The 25710-nt window shown below is 27.9% G+C and overlaps 2 protein-coding genes across 4 annotated transcripts in view; one reads left to right on the top strand and one right to left on the bottom strand.

The window, feature by feature from the left end:
• Nucleotides 1-2773: 2773 nt before the first annotated feature.
• LOC107441442 (vesicle-associated membrane protein-associated protein A) lies at nt 2774-24890 on the bottom strand. Of its 2 annotated transcripts, XM_021144642.3 has the most exons (7): nt 24126-24890; nt 16164-16316; nt 14949-15052; nt 12874-12957; nt 10028-10117; nt 8139-8237; nt 2774-3790 (listed from the first exon to the last, which is right to left on the bottom strand). In XM_021144642.3, exons 1-7 carry the CDS (start codon nt 24181-24183, stop codon nt 3599-3601), a joined length of 780 nt encoding a protein of 259 aa, XP_021000301.1. In that variant the 5' UTR covers nt 24184-24890; the 3' UTR covers nt 2774-3598. The 2 variants fall into 2 exon arrangements, with proteins under 2 accessions (XP_021000301.1, XP_021000302.1); XM_021144643.3 differs by lacking the exon at nt 10028-10117 and having other exon boundaries at nt 24126-24560.
• LOC107448975 (solute carrier family 41 member 1) overlaps nt 24877-25710 on the top strand; it is a 41638-nt gene continuing 40804 nt past the window's right edge. The window contains exon 1 of one of the 2 annotated variants that reach the window (XM_043038822.3): nt 24877-24999. The gene's annotated coding sequence lies outside the window, so the exon portion shown is untranslated. Of the gene's footprint in view, nt 25177-25710 lie in introns of both variants that reach the window. The other variant, XM_043038823.3, reaches the window with a different exon arrangement.

The following is a 25710-nucleotide window of genomic DNA, read 5'->3' as shown; positions in this document are numbered from 1 at the left end:
CCGTAACACTAAACAATTATTGTGATTCAAGTTAAATAATTCTAGCATCGATTATACAATTATTTGTTGTAAAAATTTCACATTTTAGTCAAACTGAAATGTTTCCATCCTCATTTGATATTTTTTTACACAGAAAATCTAATATTTCTCGTTACAAATAAAAGAATCAAAATTTTATAATGAAAATAGGGTCTCAATTTACTTTGAAATTTACCTGGTATACCTGGAAAAGTCAGTGAATTTTTTTTCTGAAATTGAGTGGGGAAACCTGTAATTTTGCAATCTGATTTTGGACTTATCTTTCTTTTTTTTTTTTTTTTTTTTTTTTTTTTTTAAGTTTAGGTTTATGGTCCAATATACACAAGACCACACTAACAAAAAATCTCATAAATATTGTAGCTATCAATATCAGAATTAGAGTCTTTAAGGCTGATGAAATTTAGTTTTTTTTCTTTCTGTTAGATTGCATAAGTAATTTTCTACAAACTGAATCAATAATTTTGAAAGTAAATTCACCGTTAACAGTGATATAGCTTTAAAGAAAAAGAGCTCTTCATTGAAGACATATTTTAAAAGCACGGTAAACAAGTGTGCACAAGGCAGCTATCACTTGATTAGGAAAATGGGTTATGAGGTGGAAACCATGGTTATGGTTAACCCATGGCTATAATGGTTTTCGGTAAACCGTAATGAAAAATTCATAGCATTTATGAGTAATAAGAATGTCTAATAAAGGGGTGTACAACCTTTTCAGTGAAGGGCCACTTGTTCTAATTGACTAATGATAGGTCGCAAGCATGTCTAGTCATGTAGGCAAATAAGATTTTTATGTTTGCATATTTAGTCAAATATGATAATTTTTGAGTTAACATTAGTGTTCTAAGAATTAACTTTTTTATCACTAATCTTAGTAATGCATTTGCAGAGAAGGAAATACTTTTAATTATTAAAAAATGAAAATACATCTTTTTTTATTTTTTCCCTTTTTATCAATATCATACCTGCCAACTTTTAATCCCTTCCATTATCATTTTTCCCAGTGGTATTAAAATGGAAATAAAATTTTAAGCAAAAAAATATGTTGTATTTGAAAAAAATTAAGCTGACAGCAATTACAGTAACGCATATTAATATATGTGCTTAATTTTTTTTAAGAATAGTGGTGATTAAAATAATTTAAAAATTAAGTTTATAAAAGAAAAAATAGTATATATTTACTACCACTTTAAATATGAAAATAAAATTTTACGCCAAATGCGTAAAAGTTGGCAGGAATGCAATATATATATATATATATACATTCTAAAAAAAAAAAAAACTAAACAAACTGTAATGCTCACGGAATGAAAGTGTAAAAAGAAGTACAGACTTATTTTAATGAGTAATATGAAGTCGAATTAAAAATTTAATAAAAAAAATCAAACCATTATAGTACAAACTAAGTTTTTCATATTTATTATATTTCGAATATTTCTGGAAGTTTTATGAAATTTCAGTGGGAAAAAGTTTTCTTTTTTAAAAAAAAAATCCCCTAAGCTACAAGAATTTTAAAACAAAATTACAAACAGTGAGCAATTTAAAAATTCGAGTTTTCTTCCACTTTCCTCATTCTTGTTGCAATAACATTGTATTAAAATATCTGAATTCTAAATATCACATGCAAATGCACGGGGCTAACTGCTGAAAAAACAACTTATATTTACAATGAAATATAAACAAATTAATTGTATCAGTGAGCATGTACAAGTTTTTTTTTTTTTTTTTTTTTTTTTTTTAGTTTTTCAAACGGAACACTAAATGCCTTCACGTTTACTATGTGTATTTGCATATTTTAAGTCATTAAAGCAAATCATTACAGAGATTTTTGTAAAAGTGTTATTGTAGCCCTTAACCAAACAGCCCTGTGATGGTAAACTGGCATTAGGACGAGAGTCCATACAGGAATTGCAGCACATATTAATGCTGCCATTTGAGTTTCACGCTGCATGTGTGAAAATTTTCCTACATATCACAATGCCATAAGTGGTATAAAATAAGGTTAGCTTTAAGTTTAACATCAAGACAAACTCTATGCACAGTCTCTCTATTCCCTTGAAATAAAATTTAATAAAGGTCAATTGCTGTTGAAAATAAAATGCACATTAAATTTTTTTTTGTCAATATGATTACAATTATAATACAGTAAAACCTCGCTACAACAATATTTTGGGGACCCCATATATTGTTGTAGAGGGATATATTATTATATCGAGGGCCTGCATACTTTGGGGACACAAAAATATATATTTTAAAATTTTAATGTTATATATGTATAAACTATAAATCTATTTATATATTACATAAAAATTTTATTTGCAGAGTGGTAATTATGGTTGAATATGAAATCAGATAGGAATGTTACATCAGTGACTTCTTAAGAGATAAGGGAGGCAATTCTAAGAATAGAAGGTCACATAATCACCAGTGAGTCTTCTTTTGTCAGAAAAAAAAGAGAGAAAATAAAGGCAAAAGATGATAAAATACGATTTTTTTTGCCTCATTTGAAAACCAATAATAAATAGAGAAAATATGGTTGAAATTTGAAGAAAAAAATTGAGAGGTCGATAGGCAATATTGAGAGGTCGATAATATTAATTCATATTGCAAGTTCGCAGGGATCACGAAACATTGCAATAGAGGAAGTTATTGTTGTATCGGATATCATAGTAGCGCGAGTTCACTGTAGTTTGAACAAAAAATATCTTCCTACTCTAATTGAGAGAGAAGCAAATGATCAATATTTCATAACAAATTTATTACTTGGAATTGTTACATTGACAAGAATTTAACAGGGATGAAAATACATTGTTACTGGATAGAACACTGTTCATGTAGTGGAACTGAGTTAAGAAATGTACCAAACATTCAGTTCCCATTGTAGATTCCTCAGTCACACCTAAAACTATTTCAATTGTCGCAAAACTGCTTTTGTTTTTTTAATCTTTAGATGCACAAATGTAATATTATACAATCAAGCTAAAAGCTCTTAAATTTAAAACATCACAGCCCCCAATAATAAAAGATTTAGAAATTAAATTTGTAATGACACTAAAGTTTTCCACAACATAATGAATGTTTCAAAAAGATATAATATTTATTATATTGTGAAAAACAAATAATCAATATTTAAAAACATAGTTCAGTTCAAAGTTTTAATATATAATAACTCTTTATGATTTTTCAAACTGATTGTATGTTGCATACAAACAGAGGAGGGGGGAAGCACACAACGAAAAAATTTCTTTCAAAAAAAATTACCTCGTCTTATATCTTTCTCATAAATATAACTTAAACTAAGTTTTGAAAGCAGTAAAAAAAGTGGCAAAAAGAAATTTACTTCAAAATTATAAAGGTGGAAACTCAAAAAGGAAACAAAAAAAAAACTAGGAAATAAAGGAAAGCTTTAGTCAATAGTTGCCATGTTAATTTCTATATATTTCTGGCACTAATTCCAATGTTTTCAATTGTTTTTGTCACTGATTGCTTTTTCTGGCAACTGTCTACTTCTCAAACAAACCAATAGCTTAAAAAAAAGGGATACAAGGTGCGAAGGACAGGTCTAAACGACAAATTTTCCGAGGAAGATGCCCAGCAGGCCAATGGTGAGCATGACGGCCAGGTAGAGCATGGGAGACTGGGGTTGTTCCTGCAGTCTGTCATCGAAGGGGACTTTTGCGCTGCCTGCGTGACCTCCAAGCTGTGAACCTGCATCAGTTGTTGGTCCACGCGACCTCAGCCTAAGTCCTTCTGCCTGTTAGAAGAACACAAAGTATTTCATCATAACAATTCTGTAAAATCTTTATGAAATCTAAAATTTGACAGTAACACATGACAAATATAAACATATAACAGCTGAAATTTATATCTGGTACTTAAAATATACCCTGTTACTCAATGTTCCCTATTTACTGCCAGTTTTTAACCGCTTCCCTTACCAATTTTTTGAGGGAAAAAAAATGCAAAAAAATCAACATATTTTTTATTTCATTAATAAATACAAGGAACTAAAACAAAACATAATACACAAGTTTTAAATTGAAAATTTTATTTTTTATGTGTAAAAACAGGGTATCCGCGCACCTGGAAAGTCATGAATTTCGGTATTGAACAAAATTTGTCATGAAATGTCATGATTTTTACTATTTTTTTAAAAAAATCATGGAAAGTCATGGATTTAGGTGTCTGAAATATCTAATTTTTAAAATGGAATCTCCCTCCCCCCAATTTCATCCTGTTCCAAATATCTGAATTTCTAACAAAATCACCACTCAGTCATATTTTATTTGAATATGAAATGATTTTATCCTGTTCTTTAAAAATTACGGTGTTCCTTCAAAAAATTAAAGAAAAAATATCATTTCTAGAGCGAATTATCCTTTAAACTCTCTTCTGTGATTTAAGAATTTTTATTATTATTTTTTTTTAATTTTATCAATTTAAAATTCTAGTTGAAGCAAACCAGTTATTGGCGAATTTTTTTAATTCTGAAATGAACACAAAAATCAGGAGTATTTCTTTCCTTTCTGATGAACAAGAAAAGTATCTTTAGAATATAATTCTGCAGAAATTTTTTTTTTTTTGCTTTTGTATTTTTTTCAGCTATTTTATTGTTTCAACTCTTTCCTTACTCTGTTTTTTTTAGTTTAAAATCTATAAATATGAAGATGAAGAGTATAATAGTTTTGGTTATGCCTATTTCGAATAATGTTATTATAATGCTTTTTTAAATTTATTGTTGCGTTTTTGTTGGAGAAAATAGCAACTTCGTTAAGTCATGAAAAATTCTTGGAATTAGCCATGGAAAATCATGAAAAGTCATGAATTTGAGAATCTAAAATGTAGCAGATACCCTGTAAAAAACATAATTTACCATCAGTTTACTATCCCAAATTATCTCGGGCAAATGAAAAAAGTTAAATTACGAGTCTTTGTATATGTTCACATTTTCATAGTCAGAAAAATCATCTGCATTACTTTCACTTATGCTCAAGAACGCCATTTCTCTACTCTTTTTTTTTTCCCAATGTAAATTCATCAACCATCGTACATACGTACAAAACATGCCTACAGTCCCAAAAATAACAAAACTACCGAACACAAATTGGCAAACTTCCAATCACAGCAGAGTATTATAATTTTCTGTTAAATATTAGTCTTTGTATGATAGTTTTTAAAACAAAGGACTACACAAAGTGATACATTCCAAACGCCTGCGAAGTGATACGCCATTTTTTAAAATCTTTTTTTTTTCCTATGTAAATTCAGCAACCATGGTACATAAGATCGCACAAAATACGTGTGCAGTCCCACAATCCAACAGCAAAACTCCCAAACAAAACTTGGCAAACTTCCTATCATAGATTATCTTTTTCTCTCTCGTTTTGCTTCCAGTAGAGTAAAGCAAAATAAAATAAAGCTTACTGACAATTTCTGTTACCCCCTAGTTTTCTTGGGATAATAAATATAGTACAGAACCCGTTATCCGGAAATCAGAAAACCGGAAGACCAAAAAACCGGAACGAAATTCGATAAATTTTCCCGCCATTTTTTTTAAAAAAAATTTGTTTTTCCTCATAAGATTTCAGGATTTTTCGTTCTTTTTTGAAAGATGTTTACCTTACCATCATTTTGGAAATAATCATTAGAGTATTACTTCATCGTTTAAGATTATTTCCTAAATTCTTTTTAAGATTATTTCCAAATATTTTTTTTTTTGTTTAGTTGGGTTTAACAATAAAAAAAAAACGGCTCTTTGTAGCGGTTCAGAAAACCGGAAAAATCAGTTATCCGGAATAGCGATGGTCCCGATCGTTCCGGATAATCGGTTCCCTACTGTATTTGCAATATATGCATAGCAGAGTTAACTCGGGATAATCAGGGAAGCAGTTAACGATTTAGAAAAACTGAAATATTTAAGTGGATATAATTGTCAGAGTGTTTTTAAAAAGTGAAGGTGATTATTTTTGATTTACATTTTTTAAAAGCCCTTAAGGGTGTTTTTTAATTCGGGGTTTGTAAAAAGTGCTTAATTTTCTATCTTTTAAAAAGAGATTTTTTCTTTGCTGTGTCTATTGTCATTCTAAATAACAAAAAATTTACAATTTTCTCTGCAATATTTATCAAAAACTAGTTATTTTACCATAATTATGTAAAGTTTTTTTAATTTTATGCTTATAAATTAAGAACTTTAAACGATAGAAAAAAATAATTTTAATTTCTGCACAGATCCTAATTATTCTTTTTTTTGGAAAGTAATAAAAAATATTTCTTTTTTGTGCTTAAAAGGCTTATTTTTTGTTACAAAAATATGGTTACACACTCTAATTGTGGTTTGAAGCACATATAGCACCTGTTGTTGAGACAATTTTTTATAATTACTTCAAGTTTTTTACTTATGCAGAGCATAGGCTAATTACTTAAATTTTCAAATATGAGCTTATAATTTGTAACTTTTTATTATCCAATATGCCGCCTTTGAAATTTACAAGTGAATAAATAATAATTTATAATTTCAAGTAACAATTTTAAAAGGCAGCTATAAGAATTGGATTCACAATTACATGGCAACACAATGAGAGACTTGGTTTATTAAGTTTTTTTTTTTTTTTTTAAATAGAATTGATTCAAGCTAAAGGAAGAACTAGATTAGATTATTTTTTAGAACATAGGGTGCTGAGAGATGAAGGAAGAGTCTCGTTCTGGACTGGACAGAAAGATGTTGCTCTATGAATTTTTGCATATGAATACTTTTATTTAAATTAGAATACATTCTTGATGTATCAAATTGCATACATAATAACCAATCACTTCTCATACACTTACAAATTTTAATTACAATAATACAAAATAAATTATGCAAAAACTTTTTACATTAAATTAAAGTAGTAACCATTATTCCACTCCATAAATATTCAGGACACTTGGGAGTAAAATTTTTTCCAAAACCTTAGTTTTATAATAATGGGCAATGATTTTTGCTCTCTTTTCTACCATTAAAAAAAAAACTTTATGAATGCCTGTCAGTTAATGTGTGACTACAGCAAATAGGTAACTTAATAACTGTTACTAAACTCAAACAAATTGATGACTTTGTGGTTTATGATTTTTCATTTTATAACTGTCGTTGAACGACGCAATTTTTGATTTTACGATTCTAATGTTCAACTCCTGGATCAAGTGCTCATTGGAATAAATTTTGCCTTCGTTGAGGACTTTTTGATGGAACTAACCCGCATTTCTTTACATGGAGAGGAAGACTATGAGAACCTCCCAAGGTTAGCCTGATGGTAAAGGGACACTAACCCGTGATCTGTCCACCACTGAGAATATTTCACATCAGCACTGTGGTCTGAGCAAGCCTGATGCGGATTCGTATCGACCAGCCATCGCAGGGATTTGAACCCGGTTTACCTCATTGGAAGGCGAACTCTCTATCCCCTGAGCCATCATGGCCCATGAGTATGATTTCAAAGATCATGCGGAAACACGTAATACAGCAAAAAAAGCGATTGACATAAGGACTTGGATTTGCAAGAGTATTGTCTTAAATCAAGCATGTAAACAAGTGATTAATGTGGGATTGATATATTGTAAAAAAAAAAGTGATTTTTAAAACCAACTGGCATTTGAATAGTTCAAAGTTGAAAACATAAAATGGTTAAAATATTTTGGCATTCTTTACATGAATATGCACTATAAAAGATGTGTATAACTTGTGTATTTGTATCACTTAAACTTTTCTAAATTAGTTTTATGTAACATTTTTGTTTCACTAAGCTTTGGTGGACCATTAGGACTACTAAAATACCATTGCTAGAATAAACCCCAATTATATTATACTAAATTGGTAATATCATGGAGAGCATTTTCCAGTAAATATTCCTCCCATAAGATCATTTTTTGATAGTTCTTTTTACCAACTAAACCGTTTTTTTCTTTCTTTTTTAGTTCATCATATTACTATACAACATGAAATGAAAAACAATGCAAAGTATTTGCAATGTTTACTATTGAATAACTTATTTAATAATAATAACCGTTGGATAACTTATTAAATAAGTTATTCAACAAAATTTATTGAAGAACTAGGCTTCACAAACCTTCAATTGTGAGTTTTCTTGTTTCATTCGTATTATTTCACCTTTGAGTCGTTTGTTTTCCTCTTGCATTTCTTTTAACTCCAAATCTACATTAGATGCCTACAAATGAATGCAAAAAAGATCTTTCATTAATATAAAACTTACCACAGGCATACAACTAATAATAACAACACAAATAGGTTTTTTTTAAAAATATCCGATATAAGAATAGAATGCTGCAAACAAAATATGTTGAAAAAATAAAATTTTGAAAGATATCATGCTAAACAAAGACACAAAAAATGTTTTACACAAAGTAATAGTCAAATTAATATGATTACATTTCATTAAAAAAAATTACAGATTAGTCTAAACTGTTAGCAGTTTAGTAATGGTTAAACACACAAAATAATGAAGAACAAAGGCACTAATAGCAAACACACAATTATTATTCCATATTAGAATCTTTATTTTTTCTGAAATTAAGTTATAGGGAGAAAAAAATAGTTTTTAATGAGACCAACACTTAAGCTTATAGCGAATTAAGAAGATCGGAATCGAAATTTTTATTTGAAATTAATAGAACAAAAGCATAAAAAAATATAAACGTCTACTTAATATTAAACACTGCCATTTCCAAAATACACATTTTAATACAAATTTTAAACGATCTAAACATAATTACTACAGAAAAGTGATTAAACAAAAAAAAAAAAAAAAAAAAAAATGAATTTTTTAATAACAGAGAACAACTTTACACATATCAATGACTTCACAAGGGAACAATTAGTATTATTTTTTTAAAGCTCAGGTTCTAGAAACAGCTGAAGATTTCAAAACTATCCTCATTTTAGATGTTAACAAATAAGAGGTCTGAAAGGGAATGAATGAGGACTATAAAACATAGGGCAACAATTTAAAATGCTTTGTAAATGAATTAGATTTACTGAAATATTTCAAATTTTTTTTTTATGTGTCTGCTATAAAGGCACTATAATACTGTAGAGCAGGTTTTCAAAATTGCTACTGTGCTTGCTGCAGAACTACCTAAGTTTCTGCAGATCAAATTAAGTTTGGAGAAGAATTATTTATCTCCATATACCTGCAAAATTGTTTATGCCTAAGTTGTGATGAAATTTTATAAGCTACCACGATCTGTTTCATTATGAGAAACACGTGCCTAGAAATTAATACATATCATATTCAACTAATTAAGGTTCCTTTACTTGCAATTCTTGTTTTCAATTTTTTTTTATAGTTTTAACTGATGAGAGTTGCTTAACAATACCATTAAAATAAGATTTTAACAATATCAATAAAAAAAAATAAAATAAAAGCTTTCTTGGAGAACATTAGATATAAAAATGCTTCTGGACTAATGGATATACATATATATTATAGTTGTATTGTTATATTTACATAATAAATACCACTCACTTTAATTTCTTCAACAATAACTAGGGTTAGGTTATTTTAAGCACATTGCCAACATAGAAAATTAATTAACAACAATGTAGTTAATTACTTTTGTTATAAGAGATGCTTTCCCATCTTCATTATAAGTGACAAGCCAAAAGAAAGCAGATTAAGGTATTTTATGCATGCATGTTTACACAGTTTTCTAAACAATGCACACACATTAAAAATAGAGAAAAAGAAAAATATAGCTAAATCAGCTGCTTCATTGTCATATTTGTCTTCAGTGCATCGAATCGATTAGAAATCAATTATATTCCCTTCGGAGAGCAGAAAATTTCTTTAAAATGTGTTGCCCAGTGTCAGTAAAGAGTTACGAGAAAAATAAGTTTAGTTAACTGCTTCTTGTAGTTCTACATATAATTAGGCTGATTTTATTAAGTCATTAAATATGATTTTCCACTGAAATCTTCAATTGAAATAGGCAGTTTTACCTTTGAAGATGATTTGATAGAAGATTCTGCCATGACTTTATTAACCGTTGTTTTGTCTTCTCGCTGGACTGCATTGGTATCTAAGTTATTCTGAAATATAAGGAATTGGACAGGCCATGGATTCACAAATATAGTTAAGGGGATAAGCAAGCAACATACAATAGTTAAGCATCAAATGAAGCACACACACATACCTAATATAATTTAAAAAAAAAAAAAATCAAATAGAGTAACGGTAAAAGTAAACCCTGTCATATTTAAGATTTGCTGCTTATTTTTTTTTTTTTTAGAAAAAATTATAACACGGTTGCCACTCAAATCTGAAAAGAAAAAAAATCCCCATGTTTTCACTGTACATATTATACACAATATATTAAGAGGAAACATAATTACTGCGCTCTTGTGAGAGCTATATTGGGCTAACTATGCTTGTTTTAATTGCTGGAAAAACTTAAGAGAAAAAAAAAAAAAAAAAGGAATAGCTGAACATACTCAAATAATGCCATAGTAAATCAAATAATTTAGTAAAGCTGAAATAATCGTAAATATCCCATAGGCTGTGCTTTGAGTGTTCCCCATTTTTTTAAAAGACGAAAATGTCAAACAAAATTCCCTGCATTTTCTCTGTTATTTCGGGTGATTTTTTAATTCTTTGTATTTTCAGGTTTTCCCTGTACAGTGGCTACCCAGTATAATTAATAAATCAATCAATAGACAACTATGCTGATATTAAAAATTTAATGTGTTTTACAGAGGGGCCCCTTTCCAAATTGGGTTTCAGTAATCAGAAGTACAATAACACAGAAATATATTTTTAGAGTTAGTATTTACGGAATTCAAATTTTGGTGATTCTAAGGTATATATACTACTTCATTCTATATATGTATGAGTATAACATTAATAAAATTATACATGAATAATAATAATTAAATAAAAGGTACTAAATCAAAAATAATATAACACTGAAATTAAAACTTCATTATAAAATAAAATTGAATATTTGGAATCAATAATCTAGTTTTTGGTTACATTAGAACTAGCCTTTATTGCCTTTTTATCCTTCTGCGTTAGAACCTCCAAAATTTTTTTTTTTTGCTCAAAGCATTTCAGATTCGAGTTTATATTATTTTGCTTTTCTATAAGGAAAGAAAATTAAGTTTCAGAATTAATTGATGGACGGAGGACTTCTTTGCGCTTTTTTATTTTTGTTTTTCATCAAATCGTTCTTTTTTATTTGTTTTTAGAATTTTTTAAGGAATAGAAAAAATTCTAATTAATTGTTTGTAAACAACAGCTCTTGATAGTTAAGGGGAAAAAAACTTTTTTTAATTAGATTACCATGGAAATTCTCAAGCCAAAATATAATAGGTAGTCTTAAGTCTTGCTTTATAAGAAAAGTGAAAAAAATAAATGTGTTTTGAGCATTCAAACAAGCTAAAAAAAGGCACAAATTGCCATTAAAAAAATTTAAAAAATTGAATAGCTGGAATAATTTGTTCTTATCAATTTCCTTTCTCTCTTAAACCTTTGAAATACATTGGATTTCCCTCCTTTTAATTATAGAACAAAGTTTTTACTGACAAGTTTATTTTTATATATCAGGGAAATAATTATTTCATTATCCGCATTTACTATTTGAAGAAGTTATGACACAACACACTAAATTTGAAACATAAATTTGATTAATGAGTGGTTAGTCTGGTTACAACAATTAGTAATTAGTGGCAGGTAAAAAAAAAATATTCAAGGTAAAAAGATACAGAAATTTTTTTTTTTTAGCACAATTCTATACATACATGCATCAACAAAAGCACAATTTAAAACAGCCCGTTCATCCTTGTAGATGAAATATACTAATAAATTCAGAAGTTGTTGTAATAAAGAACACGTTTAACAGGAAACAAAATACAAAACTTTTAAACACACTTTCATTAATAATTATGGGGAAGGGTTAACTTTGGAATTTTAATGTCACTATCTGAAAAGTGACAAATATAATGAAATTTTCTACTACCATAGTAATTATACATTAACACTGCAAATAAAATTTTAAAATTTATTCCCAAAAATATTAGACACAACATAACTTATGTAACATGAGTTTCAAAACTACTATACATATTACTTATTTTTCAATTTTACTTATTTTAATACTTCCTTTCTAATTCAAGCATCATTATTAAGTTGCTTTGTAATTAAAATTTCACATACAGTAAAGTGTTCTTCCTAAATGTTCTTATAAGGGTGGCCAGCCCTGCTAGCCCTTTGATCCCTTTAAATAAGCCTTATTTAACCTTTTCATAAAAATAAGCAGCCCACCCTTTAAAAACATTGTCTTTTTATTAATTTTCCCCTTTTAAAAAAATCTAGTCACTGTTTAAATAATAAGCACACACTGGTAAAATTATCTGTGTTCATAGGTTTAATTCTGATTACTATTACAAATAATTTTTAAAAATGCATAGACTTTACTAAATTTTTAAATGATTTATTTAACCCATTAAAACAAAAATTTATCATTTTTACAAAAATTCACAAAAGAATATAACTTTAAACAATAAGAAAAATGTTTGTTCATTAAGTGGATTAAAATAAACTTAGTGACAGTTCAATATCACCAGACACTTTAAAAAAAAATATCATTATAAAATAGTACTGCTACAAATTGTTACTAACATTGTATCTAAGATGGCCACAACTGCATTATTTAACCTTTGTACGTAAAATTGGAATATTTTCTTTTTGGTTTTAAAAGCTTCAAATTATGTTATTTAACAATATAATAAATATGAACATAACAAAATCTCCTTTTTTATTAAAATAAAAATAAATTTGGAGCACTTACATTTTGAACAGTTTCATTGACAGGCATGTCAAAGACGCATCTTAACTTAGAATCCATAAGACTTTCAGGCCTGGCATCTCTCCACTATTAAAATTTTTTTTAAAAATAATCTACGTTAGATGTAAAACCACATATTATAAAAAAAAAACAATACTCATACATAATAAAGCTAAGCAAAAGAGAAAAAATTTTTTATTCGTCAACATACAAAGAATTAACTAAATTTATGTACAATATATTTCACATCAACCTATTTGTTATTCAACTTTAATTTTTACATGAAAATTATAATTTTTACATTAATGAAATATGATTTATGAAATGTACATACAGAGAGCAACAATAACAGGGCCAAAATGAAATGGCATAGCAGATACATTAAAAAAAAAAAAAACATAGAAACAAAGGGTCTTAAAATTTAAATGCTATCTGGAGGCTTTAGAAGGGATTGCAAATTGCATGTTTGAAAATGTGAGCCGTTCCATGCAATGAATCTGTCCAAGCGCCTCACAAAATTCTTAGCATTGTCTTTAGTCATAGTGGCAACAAATGTTTAACATTTGTGGAAATACGATAAGGGGGAAAAAATAAATTGGAAAGATTTTTGTTCATTGTCCCAGTATGTTATGCACAATTTGCATCTCCCAATGGCTCTGGATTGCGTTTGCAACGCCATATTAATATTTTTTTACTCATTTTTGAGACATTATTTTGAAACACTTAGTGTATATATAAATATACACATTATATAACTACTTGACTTGAAAAAGTTTGGAAAGTACTAAAGAATAATTGTTATTGAGTAAATAATAATTTTATGGAGATAAATTTACAAGAGATAAAAAGCACTACATTGGAGATTGATATCAAAATAGTTTTTCTACTAATTACTTTACGGCCTATCTTTTTTAATCAGTAAGAAGTGACATTCAAACATTTTAACATTCATTAAACATTTTTAAAAAAACCAAACAAAAAACTAAATCAAACAAAATTGAATAAGATTTTGATTAATATAAAATGATTAAAACCAGAATTTTTTTTTTGAAGAAGTAACATATAATTATCTGGCAAAGAGAGGAAATTAAAATTTTATTCCTCGAATAAAATCATAATACTTATATATTTATTTTTAAAATAGTTACACTTTCTAAGCTAACATAGTAAGAGACCACGACTATAAGCATCATTGCTCATCATTTATTATTGCTCATCATTTTTACTGACTAATAAAGTTCTCGGGGTGTAGTCAAACTGAAACATATGAAAAGTAAAACATTAAAAGGTTCGAACTTTAAGTAGCTTCCTGCAACTATTAGGACATTAGATTAAAAGTTAACCAGGGTGATCACTTTTTTAATTTTGTGCACAATACAAACTATTTATCTGATCACTAGCTTTTTGCATGCTTTGTCACAAATATAACATATATGAAGTCACTCATCTGTTATGGATGAATTTGTTGCAGTTTAGAATGTAAATGCTTAAATTTTCATTTAGGGATTTTTTGTACAAGATAACAAAAATACTTTTCACAGCTTCTTCCTAAATTCTCAAACAGGGTGCGTAGCCTGATTTTACAACAAAAAATAAGCACCTTTTAAGCCCTCAAAATATATTTTTCATCATTTTTCGAAAAGAAAAAAAATTTATAATTAGGACCTGTGCAGAAATAATTTTTTTTTCTATCTTACAGCTTTTAATTCATAAACGTAAAATCAATAAAATTCAAAACATTTTCATAATCATGATAAAATAACTAGTTTGTGATAAATATCGAAGAGAAAATTCTGAAAAAGCATGTTTTTTTTTATAATTTAGAACAACAATCGACACTGCAAAGGAAAAAAAAAAAAAAATCGCTTTTTAAACGATAGAAAATTAAGCACTTTTTTAAAAACTCCAAGTAAAAAAAGCACCCTTAAGGGCTTTTAAAAAACGTAAATTAAAAAAAAGCACCTTTAAGCACTTTTTAAAAATGCTACACACCATGTTAAACTATAATGTATTTATGTTAATACATATTCATGTATATAAAATTTCTGAAAACACGATTCAAACACATCGTTACTTACTAAATTGTCTAAATTTACATCCCCATCTGGCATAATCATTGTCTGGACCATAAATTTGTGTTTATTCTTTTCTGTGGGATTATAATCAAAGGGTTGGAGCATAACTAAAATAAAAAGAAAAAAAAAGGCTTTATCAGTAAAATTCTACAAATAAAGACTAGAAGTGTTTTTTAAATGAAAAAGAAGTGGAAAAAATGGTAATGCTCTTTTTTCTCCTTAAAACATGGTCTTTTAGCGTATTAGTTTTAATTGGGGTCAACTCTCCAAGTGACTATCAATTTTTTAAAATTTGAATTTTTTTGTTAAATTTTGGGTGTTGGAACATTCTGTTTACACCTCAGATACACAGTAAAAAACAAATCATTAAGATGCAAATTAAGAGTTTCATATATTTTTTCACGTATTCTTTTATGTAATTTGTGTCTATTTAAAAAAAAAAAAAAATAATAACATTTACACATAATTAGTTTTTGCAGTAATTTACAACATAGTCTTATTATTTATTTTCATATTATAAATTAAACAATCTTTATTATTACAGCAGATTTGTATTCAGGAGTCCAGTCCCAAAATTATAACTCCAGAACTTTACATCTCTTTAAACTAGAGGTGCAGAACCTATGGCCTGCAGGCCACATCCTGCCAGAGAGAAGTTCTGAATGTAATAAATTTTTTTTTAAATAAAATTTATATTACTCTATTAAATGCATATTTTTTCTTGAGCACATTTCATTCTGTAAGCTTCTTTTTGGTTAGAATTTATATCCCCCTCCATATATATATATTTGATAAATTAATTATTGTGAAAAATGGGAAAAGTTTTTTAAAAAAATGCATCAGTTTTTTTACTTTTAAATAAATTCAAATAATTAAAAGTATTTAATTTACTGAAATATAATATTAAGTTTACTGATAAAAATATTTGGTGCTTAGAACACTAATGTTTAGTTAAAAATTATAATATTTGCCACTAACAGAAGTAAATGAGGCCCTTCTTTAATCTATGTGCCGTGCAAGTGGCCTAGCATGCTTCTCTGCTTCAGCTTGCATTGATGATTTTAAGTGCATAACAGTCAAGAAATATATATGTTCTTAATTTATGAAATGTAGATAAAATCAATTTTCTAAGAATAGTATTTTAAGTCATTACGATTAATAGAAATATTATATTTCAACAATTCAAAGCAATTGCTTACATTCTGAAATAAACATTACCTGCTACGCTTATTACTTGTTTAGGCTCTAGGACACCACTATTAGGCCGAACACAATATTTCTTTGGAGCTGTGGTTTTCACTTTAAAACAAACACGTCGATCTAGAGGGTTCATCAGTTTGAGGTAAGATGTGACCACATCAGTGAAAGGACCTACAAATGATAAAACAATGACTATCAAGTTCATACAAATTAATAACGACATTTTATATAAAATGGGACTTTGAAATAAAATAGTCCTACTAGATTTTTAATGTAAGAATAACTATGAGAAAGAAACTATTCAGGAGCAAAAATAATTTAAAAACAACAAGTTGTTGGTCCAAGGTTCATTGAGGTTATATTGTTATAATTTTAATTAACAGGGTCAGTAGCCGAATTTTTCAACAAAAAACAAGGACCTTTTAAGTACTTTTCAAGCACACAAAAATATTTTTAAGCAATATATACATTAACAAAATGCAAAATAAATTTCAAAGACTTTACATGATCACGATGAAATAACTAATTTCTAACAAAGAACATTTTTTAAAAAATTATATTAGCCATTATAAAAGGATCAGAGATTATTCGGTTCAATATCAGAGGGTGAAAAAGCCTGAAATTGAGAATACCTTCCAAAATGCAGCAGAGTCATGTGCAGATGTGCAGCAAAATGCAGCACATGAGAGTCCAATAATCTCACCGAGCCCAGCTCGGTATATGCATATGCGGACGTGCAAGCATTTAATCAAACATGTAAAATAATTGGTGCTTTTATACGCTATGGACCAACGGTACGCCGAAATCGATTGTGGTCGAATGAATTGTGTTAAGCGTTGAAAAAAAAAACAATATGAAAAGCACAGAGCCGGATTATACCTTTCGTAGGCCCTAGGCATAGGCCCCCCTACCCCCACTCCTCCCCTCTTTTCAAGATATATGCTAAAATTTTCTTGCATATTTTTTTTTTTTAAATTTTTATTAATATGGATTTCAATTTACGAATTTGTTTATCGAACTTTATCTGCAATACCGACAAGTGTAATGCATAAAGTAAGAGAAAAAAGTAAGGTACTCCTAACTTTAAAGAGAAAAAAAAATGGTAGAAATATAACATTTAAAAGAATAAAAAAATTTACAAGTTTAGACAAGAAAAACAAGTTTAAAAAATACAAAATTCTCATATTTATTTTTTAAAAATAATTACAATTCCTAAATTAACTAATATAAACAAAACCAATGATTAAATAACGCAATATATTTCATACCTAATTAAACGGGGGGGGGGGGGGGGGGGAATAAAATAAAAGGAAAACTAAATAAAAACACTTGAAAATTATCGAACCGAAACGTTAGTTAAAAACGCACTAGCATAAATATTAAAACTCAGAACAAGGCAAGATCAACGGAATTTTAAAAAAAACAAACCTAATGATAAAATTACTGAATAAAAAGAATTTATTGAGTGCAAAATTTATCGTGAAAAGAAAAAAAAAATCAAACATAGTGGAATCAGAAAAACAAAACTCTTTTTCTGATTCCACTACGGTTGATTTTTTAAAAAAAAAATTTTCTCCCAAGTTTTTCGTAGGCCCTAGGCACGTGCCTAGTGTGCCTATAGGTTAATCCGGCCCTGGAAAAGCATAATGTGTTGCGAAAATCGTCATTCTAAAGAAAAAAAAATATCATTTTTGAAAAGGGAAAATTAAGCACTTTTTAAAAACACCCCATGAAAAAGCACCTTCAGGGGCTTTTAAAAAACGAAAATAAGCACCCGTAAGCATTTTTTAAAAACGCTTCGCACGATGATTAAGCTAACAACATAAATGCATCATAAGAAGCATTGTAAGATTTTTATCAATACACAGTTAAAATATTTGACAAATATAGTTAACAGTACTGGCACTCGAGAAACAAGAAAAAAAAGGGAACAACCTGAAGGGCCCTGTGGCAGAATCGCAGTGACATTGTCGCAGAACGTTGCAGAGTTCTTGCAGAAAATTTTTTCTCTTAAAGAGAAAATTTTTCACTTAATATTTGAATCAAGGATTTAGATAATCACTTTTCAATGCGCTCAATTAATGCTGATAGTGTCGCAAATCGATGTAATGTTTCGATTGCATTTCTGGCAGTTATTGATTTTAGCGTGGCTTAGGACTGGGCTAAATTGATGCATTGCGAAATATTGATTTAATGCATATATCGGCAGGCCGATACAATGACTTTCGGTTAGGCGATGCATCAGAAATCTGATTTAAGCTGCCGATAGTGACTTTCATTTTAGGCGATGCCTCAGAAATTTGATTTAAGCTGCCCAGAATGACTCTCATTTTAGGCGATGCATCAGAAATCTGATTTAAGCCGTCATATAAGACAACGCCCGTGGTTTAACGATTTAACATGTGAGAATCCTTGCCTAGGCTAATAATGTCACCACGCTGTCGAAGACTATTTTGATTTCGTTTAACTGCGGAGCTGTTGACAGTGTCTAGCTATGAAGGCGAGGTTGAATAACGAAAAACGAATTGAATCAGAACTCCCGATTTCGCACGAGGATCAGCGTTGAAATAGAAATATATGCATAGATTCTTTATGCGCCATTTTTGTCTTCGGAAGTTTACTTTTCTTGAAGATTATTTTCAGCTGGACTTATGTTATTTCGCGATTGCTGTGCACTTTATTTCGTCGGGATTTAACGTTTCTAGTAAATTATTTTCAGTGATATTTTTGCTACTTAGCGATCGTTTCATTGTGCATTATTTCGGCACTTTTTCTTTTTTTCTGTCAGGATTTAACGATTCTTGTCAATTATTTTTAGTAGACCTACAGTTACTTGGCGATCCTTCGCTGTTATCTTAAATTTTCGTTCTGAACTCAATCTATTAATGAAAAGAAAATATGAATAAAAAAAAAAAGATTTTTCATTGTTTTTTCTTTTAATTATAGTTTTTCATTTTAAGCAATACAATTTAATAGCGGTATTTTGTATTCAACTTTGCTATAAAAAGTTAGTTTTTTTTATAAAATTTATTTAATGCACGTAAGTATAAGAACTTGATTATTGTTAAACAAATTAAACACTTGATATTGTTAAACAAAAATTGTTTAATTATAAAATTTTTTTGGCTATTAGTTAAAACAAATACTTTTTTTAATTGAATAAAAAGTTAAGCAATGTTTTGACGCTTTTTAATAATTTAACAATAGTACTTAAAAGTTTTTTTATTTCTTCTTAAAATTCTTTCAATACCTGTTTCATACTTTGCTAGACAGGCAGTATAATTTTTAAACAAATAAATCCTTAGTTGATTTTATTTTCTAAAAAGAAAATAATAATAAATAAATTAAAAACTTAAATTTATTTTCACATTCATGAAGTATAGAATTAGATCATTAGTTAATACTTTTTTACTTTCGTTTTTTTTCTTTTAATTTTTAATGCATGTTTGTAAAATATTTGGTTAGTTTTATTATTATTTTTAAACCAATAAATCTTAAGTCATTTTCAATTTTAAAAAAAATTAAAATGAAGCTTGGGTTTGTTTTTACTTAGGACATTTTGTTTTGTAATAGATTTATTCCTTTTATTTATTTTTGATCAATTTAAAGATTTCTGATAGATAATTTTTGAACATATGATAACTCGCGATGTTTAACAGACGATGTATCATGATATAAAATTTCTTACATCACTCAGTCCTAGCGTGGTTTTTATGTATCCCAATATATTTCAAACAATATTAAAATTCGTATCGTGCATTTGAATATTTACTTTTTAAGGCAATAATTAAATTTTTGGCAGTTATTACTATTTGATTTCTCCATAGTTTTTAAATCTGATATTTTTTTAGGATATTATTTATTACAACAACCTAATCTGGAAACAAAACACGCATGACGGGAGTTCGACTCGCGTGATTTTGTCATCAATCTTTCTTGGCAATTACTGCTACGAATTTCCTGATTTTTTTTTTTTATTGTGATGATTATTTCTAGAAGGATATAATTTGTGCGTTATTCCCCCTCCCCCCACCAACAATATGCAAAATATCACCCATAATATTAGAATAAGAAATTATTACGCGTTCAATTAAAAAGAAATACACATTATAGTTTTTTTTTGTAGCATAAATTAGTAACATATATGTTTTTTATTATTAAAAGTATCTTGCAGAAAGGTATTAGTGCTAGAGAGTTTGGTCGCAGATAGCTAGAAAAAATTTTGCCACAAGGTTGAAGGGTATAACTCATAGTCAACCCCAGATAAAATATTACATATTTCTTTTAAAATTTTTACAAGTAATAAAACCAGAGTTCTCCATGGAATAATAATTAAAAGAAAAGGCAGGGTGTTTCTTCAAGAAAAAGGACACTTTGAATTTTGAAAGGGCACTTAACATCTTAAAAAAATTAACAAATGGGATATATTTAGAAATGACTGAATTTGATCCTCAATAATTTTCAATTTACCTTTTTATACTATTTTATGTGTGTGCTTCAAAAAGTAAACTCATTTAATATCAATATAAGAGAAAAATTTGTGGTTTATAAAAAATAATTAAACTTCTGAAAAACAATCATTATGGACAAATTTTTTCAAAAAAAAAAATTATTAAATTATAGACAAATTGACAGTTTTTTTCTATAATTTAAACTGAAAATTATAAGTAAATGAATATTTAAAGGTGCATTTTTTTTTAAAAAATAGAAATACATTTATAGGTAAAGGTATTAAAAATTAATTAATATACATTCAGCAAATAATGCTTTGGCGAAATCAAAAATTTGGCTTTGGCGAAAGTATTGGCAAGTAATAGATTCTACCGAAACATATTTATTCTTCTCGATCTGAAAAGAAAAAAAAAAGGTTAAAGGGAATTTTTCTCAACAAATCCTGTATTTTTTTCATTTGATAAAAGTAATTTCAGTTACATACGTCCCACAACAACTTAGAATTTTATTAAGTCCAGATAATGCAAGCAATTAGATAGATTATGTAAGTAAATGGGTTAAACTACAGAAAAACACAGATGACCACGCTCATTACGCGATATCGCATGACAAAATTTTCTAATACAATTTGCGTCAATAAAACATCTGGTGTTATCAAGATGCATATTATTACCTAACTATTTTTGCAGAAAATATGTTCCGGGTATCTGCTACATTTTAGATTTTGAAATTCATGACTTTCCACGATTAATTCCAAGAATTTTTCATGACTTAACGAAGTTACTATTTTCTCCGACAAAAACACAACAATAAATTTAAAAAAGCATTGTAATAACATTCATTGAAATGACAGGTATAACCAAAACTGTTATACTCTGCATCTTCATATTTATAGATTTTAAATTTAAAAAACAGAGTAAAGAAAGAGTTGAAGCAATAAAATACCTGAACCTAATAGAATACCTAAAGAACATGTTAAAAACATTTTATATTTTACTCAAATATGATATGGATTTTAATACTAATTCAGATATTCGGAACACCATGAAATTGGGGGGAGGAGGGTAAATTCCATTTTAAAAATTAGATTTTTCAGCGACCTAAATCCATGACTTTTTTAAACAAATAATTAAAATCATGACTTTTTTAAAAAAAAGTAGTTAAAATCATGACAAATTTTGCTCAATACTGAAATTCATGACTTTCCAGGTGCGCGGTAACCATGTATGTTTTCTCATGACAGTAGTATATAAAATAATGTGACAATAAAATAATGTTGCTTCAGATTTATCCTTACATTACTGCTCTAATCTCTGAATTATCAAAAATTAATCAAATCTATTTCTTTTTTACAAAGACAAGAAAACAATATCTACATTTTTCATTCCCTCTCCCATTCATTACTCATTTACTCCTCCCCAACTATAAAAGGACTCTTGATTTGAATTTGCATTTTATAAAATAATAGCATAGTATTTATTAAATATGTACTAATAATGTATTTGAATTTGAAGTTTTATCATGGGAAAATATCAATCATAAAATATTTTTTTAAGATTTACCTTTGGTTAAGAATTTTGAAATTTGACTAATACTTTTGATATTTGGCTAATTTATGGACTAATAATTATAAGTCCCTAGCACTGGCCTTGAGTATGTAAGATATAATTAAAAGATAGCAGTGCTCATTGTAGGCAGGGTAAACAGGGTGCCTGTTACCTCTGAAGTAAATTAGTGCCCTGATGTAATAGACTCCATACCCTTTCTTTCCTCAACCCTTCTTTATTTTCAACTCTTTTTATTTAGTTTCATTGCTGTCAATACATAGATTTATATGGGGAAGGAAAAATAGTGCACTTGTCTTTGAAAGTTTGCAGTTACTTCACTATCGTTAAATCATAATTATTATTAATCATTTTAATTAATAAATCATAACTACAGACACTTAAAAACATACATTTATTATTTTATTAATATATGCATGCATTTTAAATAAATTACTAAGCTAATTAGCTCATTAACTCGATATATATATGTTAATTTATTAATAAAAATTAGTAATTAATATGATTGCTTTGGTACTTTCAGTAAAGTAAAAAAAAATTGACAATGTTTTTAATAGAACATGTAAAGCCCATAGAAAGAAATTATTGCCTTTTTAGAATAATAATGCTCTTTTTTTTAAACTTTTGCACCCTGCCCTTTTTTCTGCCTAGAATGAGATCTGAGATAGTATGCAAGATTAGTATGTAGTAATGTAAGTAAATAAGTATGTAGTGATTGTAAGATAGTACGTAACATTAATATAAATATGTAGTATAGTTTTTTTAAGGCCGGTTTTAACTGATGACTAACATTAACTATCACAACTAATTTTTTATTTTTCTAGGAAATATAATAACATGTATAGATAATAAAATAAACAAGTTTAACAAGTAAAATGTGTGTATTTTTATTGTTAGCTCCTAAAATTGGGATGTGAACATGCATTTATTGCACTAAGTTCACAATACCAGGAGTCTATCTAGGTTTTTGTGAACGGTACCTATTTTGCGAAAATTTAAACATAATTTGTGAAAAGTTAAAAAATCAATACAAAAACATGGTTAAAATATAGATTTGTCGTTTCTTAAGGGATACAAAAATAAAATTTTAAGGAAAAGTATTTTGTGAAACTACCCTTTTTCCTAAAGTTGAATTTGTGAAACTACCGTTTTACCTAAAATTGAATTTGTGAAGGTACTGCTAAACGGTAGTAAATTCGGCCTGGACAGACCCCTGAATACAGAATCTGAACAAAAGAGAAAAAAAAAAGATTTTTGAAAATTACAAGAAGAAAAAATCTGCTTTGATAATAAAAATCAAATTTTCTATTAAAATATAAGGAAAACAAGAGAATTTTTTCTTATAGTATACAAACTCTCCAGACAGAAATTAAGAAAGCAAAATAATTTTTTCTTGTTATTATCTAGTTTAAAGTTAATAAAATGCTACTAATGTAGATAAAATGCTAGTAAAGTTAAAAATAAATTTAATAGTTAATAATAACAGGCAATGAATTACAGCTTAAAAGATAGCAAGATGAATTTAGCTTAGATTGCAATCTAAGAGGATGATAATCACAAATGTTGCCGTCTTATGTTCCGTAAAACGTGACTCTTAGGGAGATTAACGTGAAACTGAGATATCATTGGATGAAAGCAGGGAAAATATAGTAAAATATTAGATTTCACTAGAAAACTGAAGAATTCATTTGATGATATAATAAGATAATTACTAACACACAACATATACAGAAATGAGTAATTAAAACACTAATTCTCAACATTAGATTTTTCGAACACTATTCGTTGGTCTCTTAAGATAAACAAAGTCTTTTGATCGACTGATGCAAATACAAACTACTGAATAAAATCAGTATTTCAACATATTTCAGAGTTTAAAAAATTACAAGATATTTGATAAATATACAAACATTATGCATTCAATATGGCTTACGACAGCAGAAAATAATATTTCTGAACCTACCTACGAAATGAAGCTCGGAAGCAGGCTCTAAATTTAATACTTGTTCAGCTTTAGCCATTGTATTATGTTAATTTTATTATCATCTATAGACTTTCAGAAATATAATATCACATTAAGTATTTAATTTTGAGTAACAAGACCCCTTAAGGCTCTTATTTCTGGCTCACAGTTTATTTCAGCTCCAAAATGTGAAACATCTACTCATGCGCTATCAATAGCTGACGCATGATGTCACAAACTCGAACGAAACTATTGTACTATCCGAGTTTTTCGTACCGCAAAATAGCTTCTTAACTGTAAATTAGTTTTGGTTTCGTTTTTTTCTTTTTTGCACATTTTAAAGATTTTTGCATGATTAGATATATTTAAAAACATTTAATAACTTTAATTGTTACATGACACTTATCTTTACTTTATCTATCCGAATCCTAGGTTATTAGGCCTTTCATGGTCCACTCGCCCTGAAATTTTATAATTGAAACTAAAATTTATCTAGTATCAAATACAAAAAAAAAAGAAAATTAATAAGATCTTTCTTCATTTTAAATATGCAATTCATTCATAAAACGTTTTTTTATTAAAATAAAAAACGGCAAAAATGATTTGCCCTTCTTTTACATAGTTACGTAATCGATGTAATCATTATCATCAAATTATTGCCATTGATATAGTCAATATTTTATTTTTAAATCGTATTTTTAAATAGTATTTTTTTTGTTTTGAAATTGTAATTTCGCCTTTCATGACGTCACCGGAAGTTGAGGTACTCAATTACGTCATCTGTGCGGTTTCACTAAATTGTACTGCACACTGCAGCTGCTGCGGTCTTTTAACTGGCTGACTGAGAAGTCTGTCAGGTCTCAGCGCTACTTGGGTAAATATTCTTTATACATATGTTGTTTTCGGAATTAGTTTTTAAAAGATCGCTAAAGTTTTATGTTTACTAAGCGATTAAAATTGTTATATCATGTCATTTAATCTCTTTTTTAATAAATTATTCTTTTACTTTTTCTACTTTTAATTTGAGTTCATTGCTTGTGTTCGTATTTCGGTACGTGTTAGGACTTGTTCACCATGTTTTGTGTTTAAATAATTTTGCTTAGTTAGATTTATTAATATTATAAAAATTATATAGATTATTATGTAAGTTCTTCATTCTATTATAACTCATGAAGGTCAAATGCGCAGCCTTTCATCTTGTGTACTACTTATGCAATGAATTGTGAAATTCAAAGAAAAGACTTCAGTTGAATAAGTCATAAATTATATTTGTCATTGGAATCGATGTCCTTTACTTTTATTGGCTAATTTGTTTATATTCTAATATGTTTACATTCGTGTGGGCAGAGAAATCGATATGTTATACTCCCAATAAGTCTGCTTTGAATTTTAAGAGTTTATTTTAATGTAGTTTTTAAAATCGTTACTATTCAACATATTCTTTTCGATCAATTTGTATTTATTTTGATTCCTTCAAATGAATTTCCCTGTTTTTAAGTAATTTAATTTTTTTTTCGTTGTTGGTACTGAAATATTAAATTGGATAGGTGTTAAGTATTATGAATGTTTTTTACTATTTTTTAAA

This window comes from Parasteatoda tepidariorum, chromosome 9 (genome assembly GCF_982258835.1).
Source record: "Parasteatoda tepidariorum strain Cologne lab strain chromosome 9, Ptep-v5.0, whole genome shotgun sequence".
Taxonomy (NCBI): domain Eukaryota; kingdom Metazoa; phylum Arthropoda; class Arachnida; order Araneae; family Theridiidae; genus Parasteatoda; species Parasteatoda tepidariorum.
Note: the sequence above shows the minus strand (reverse complement) of the source record. Positions and strands in the feature narration are given on the sequence as shown.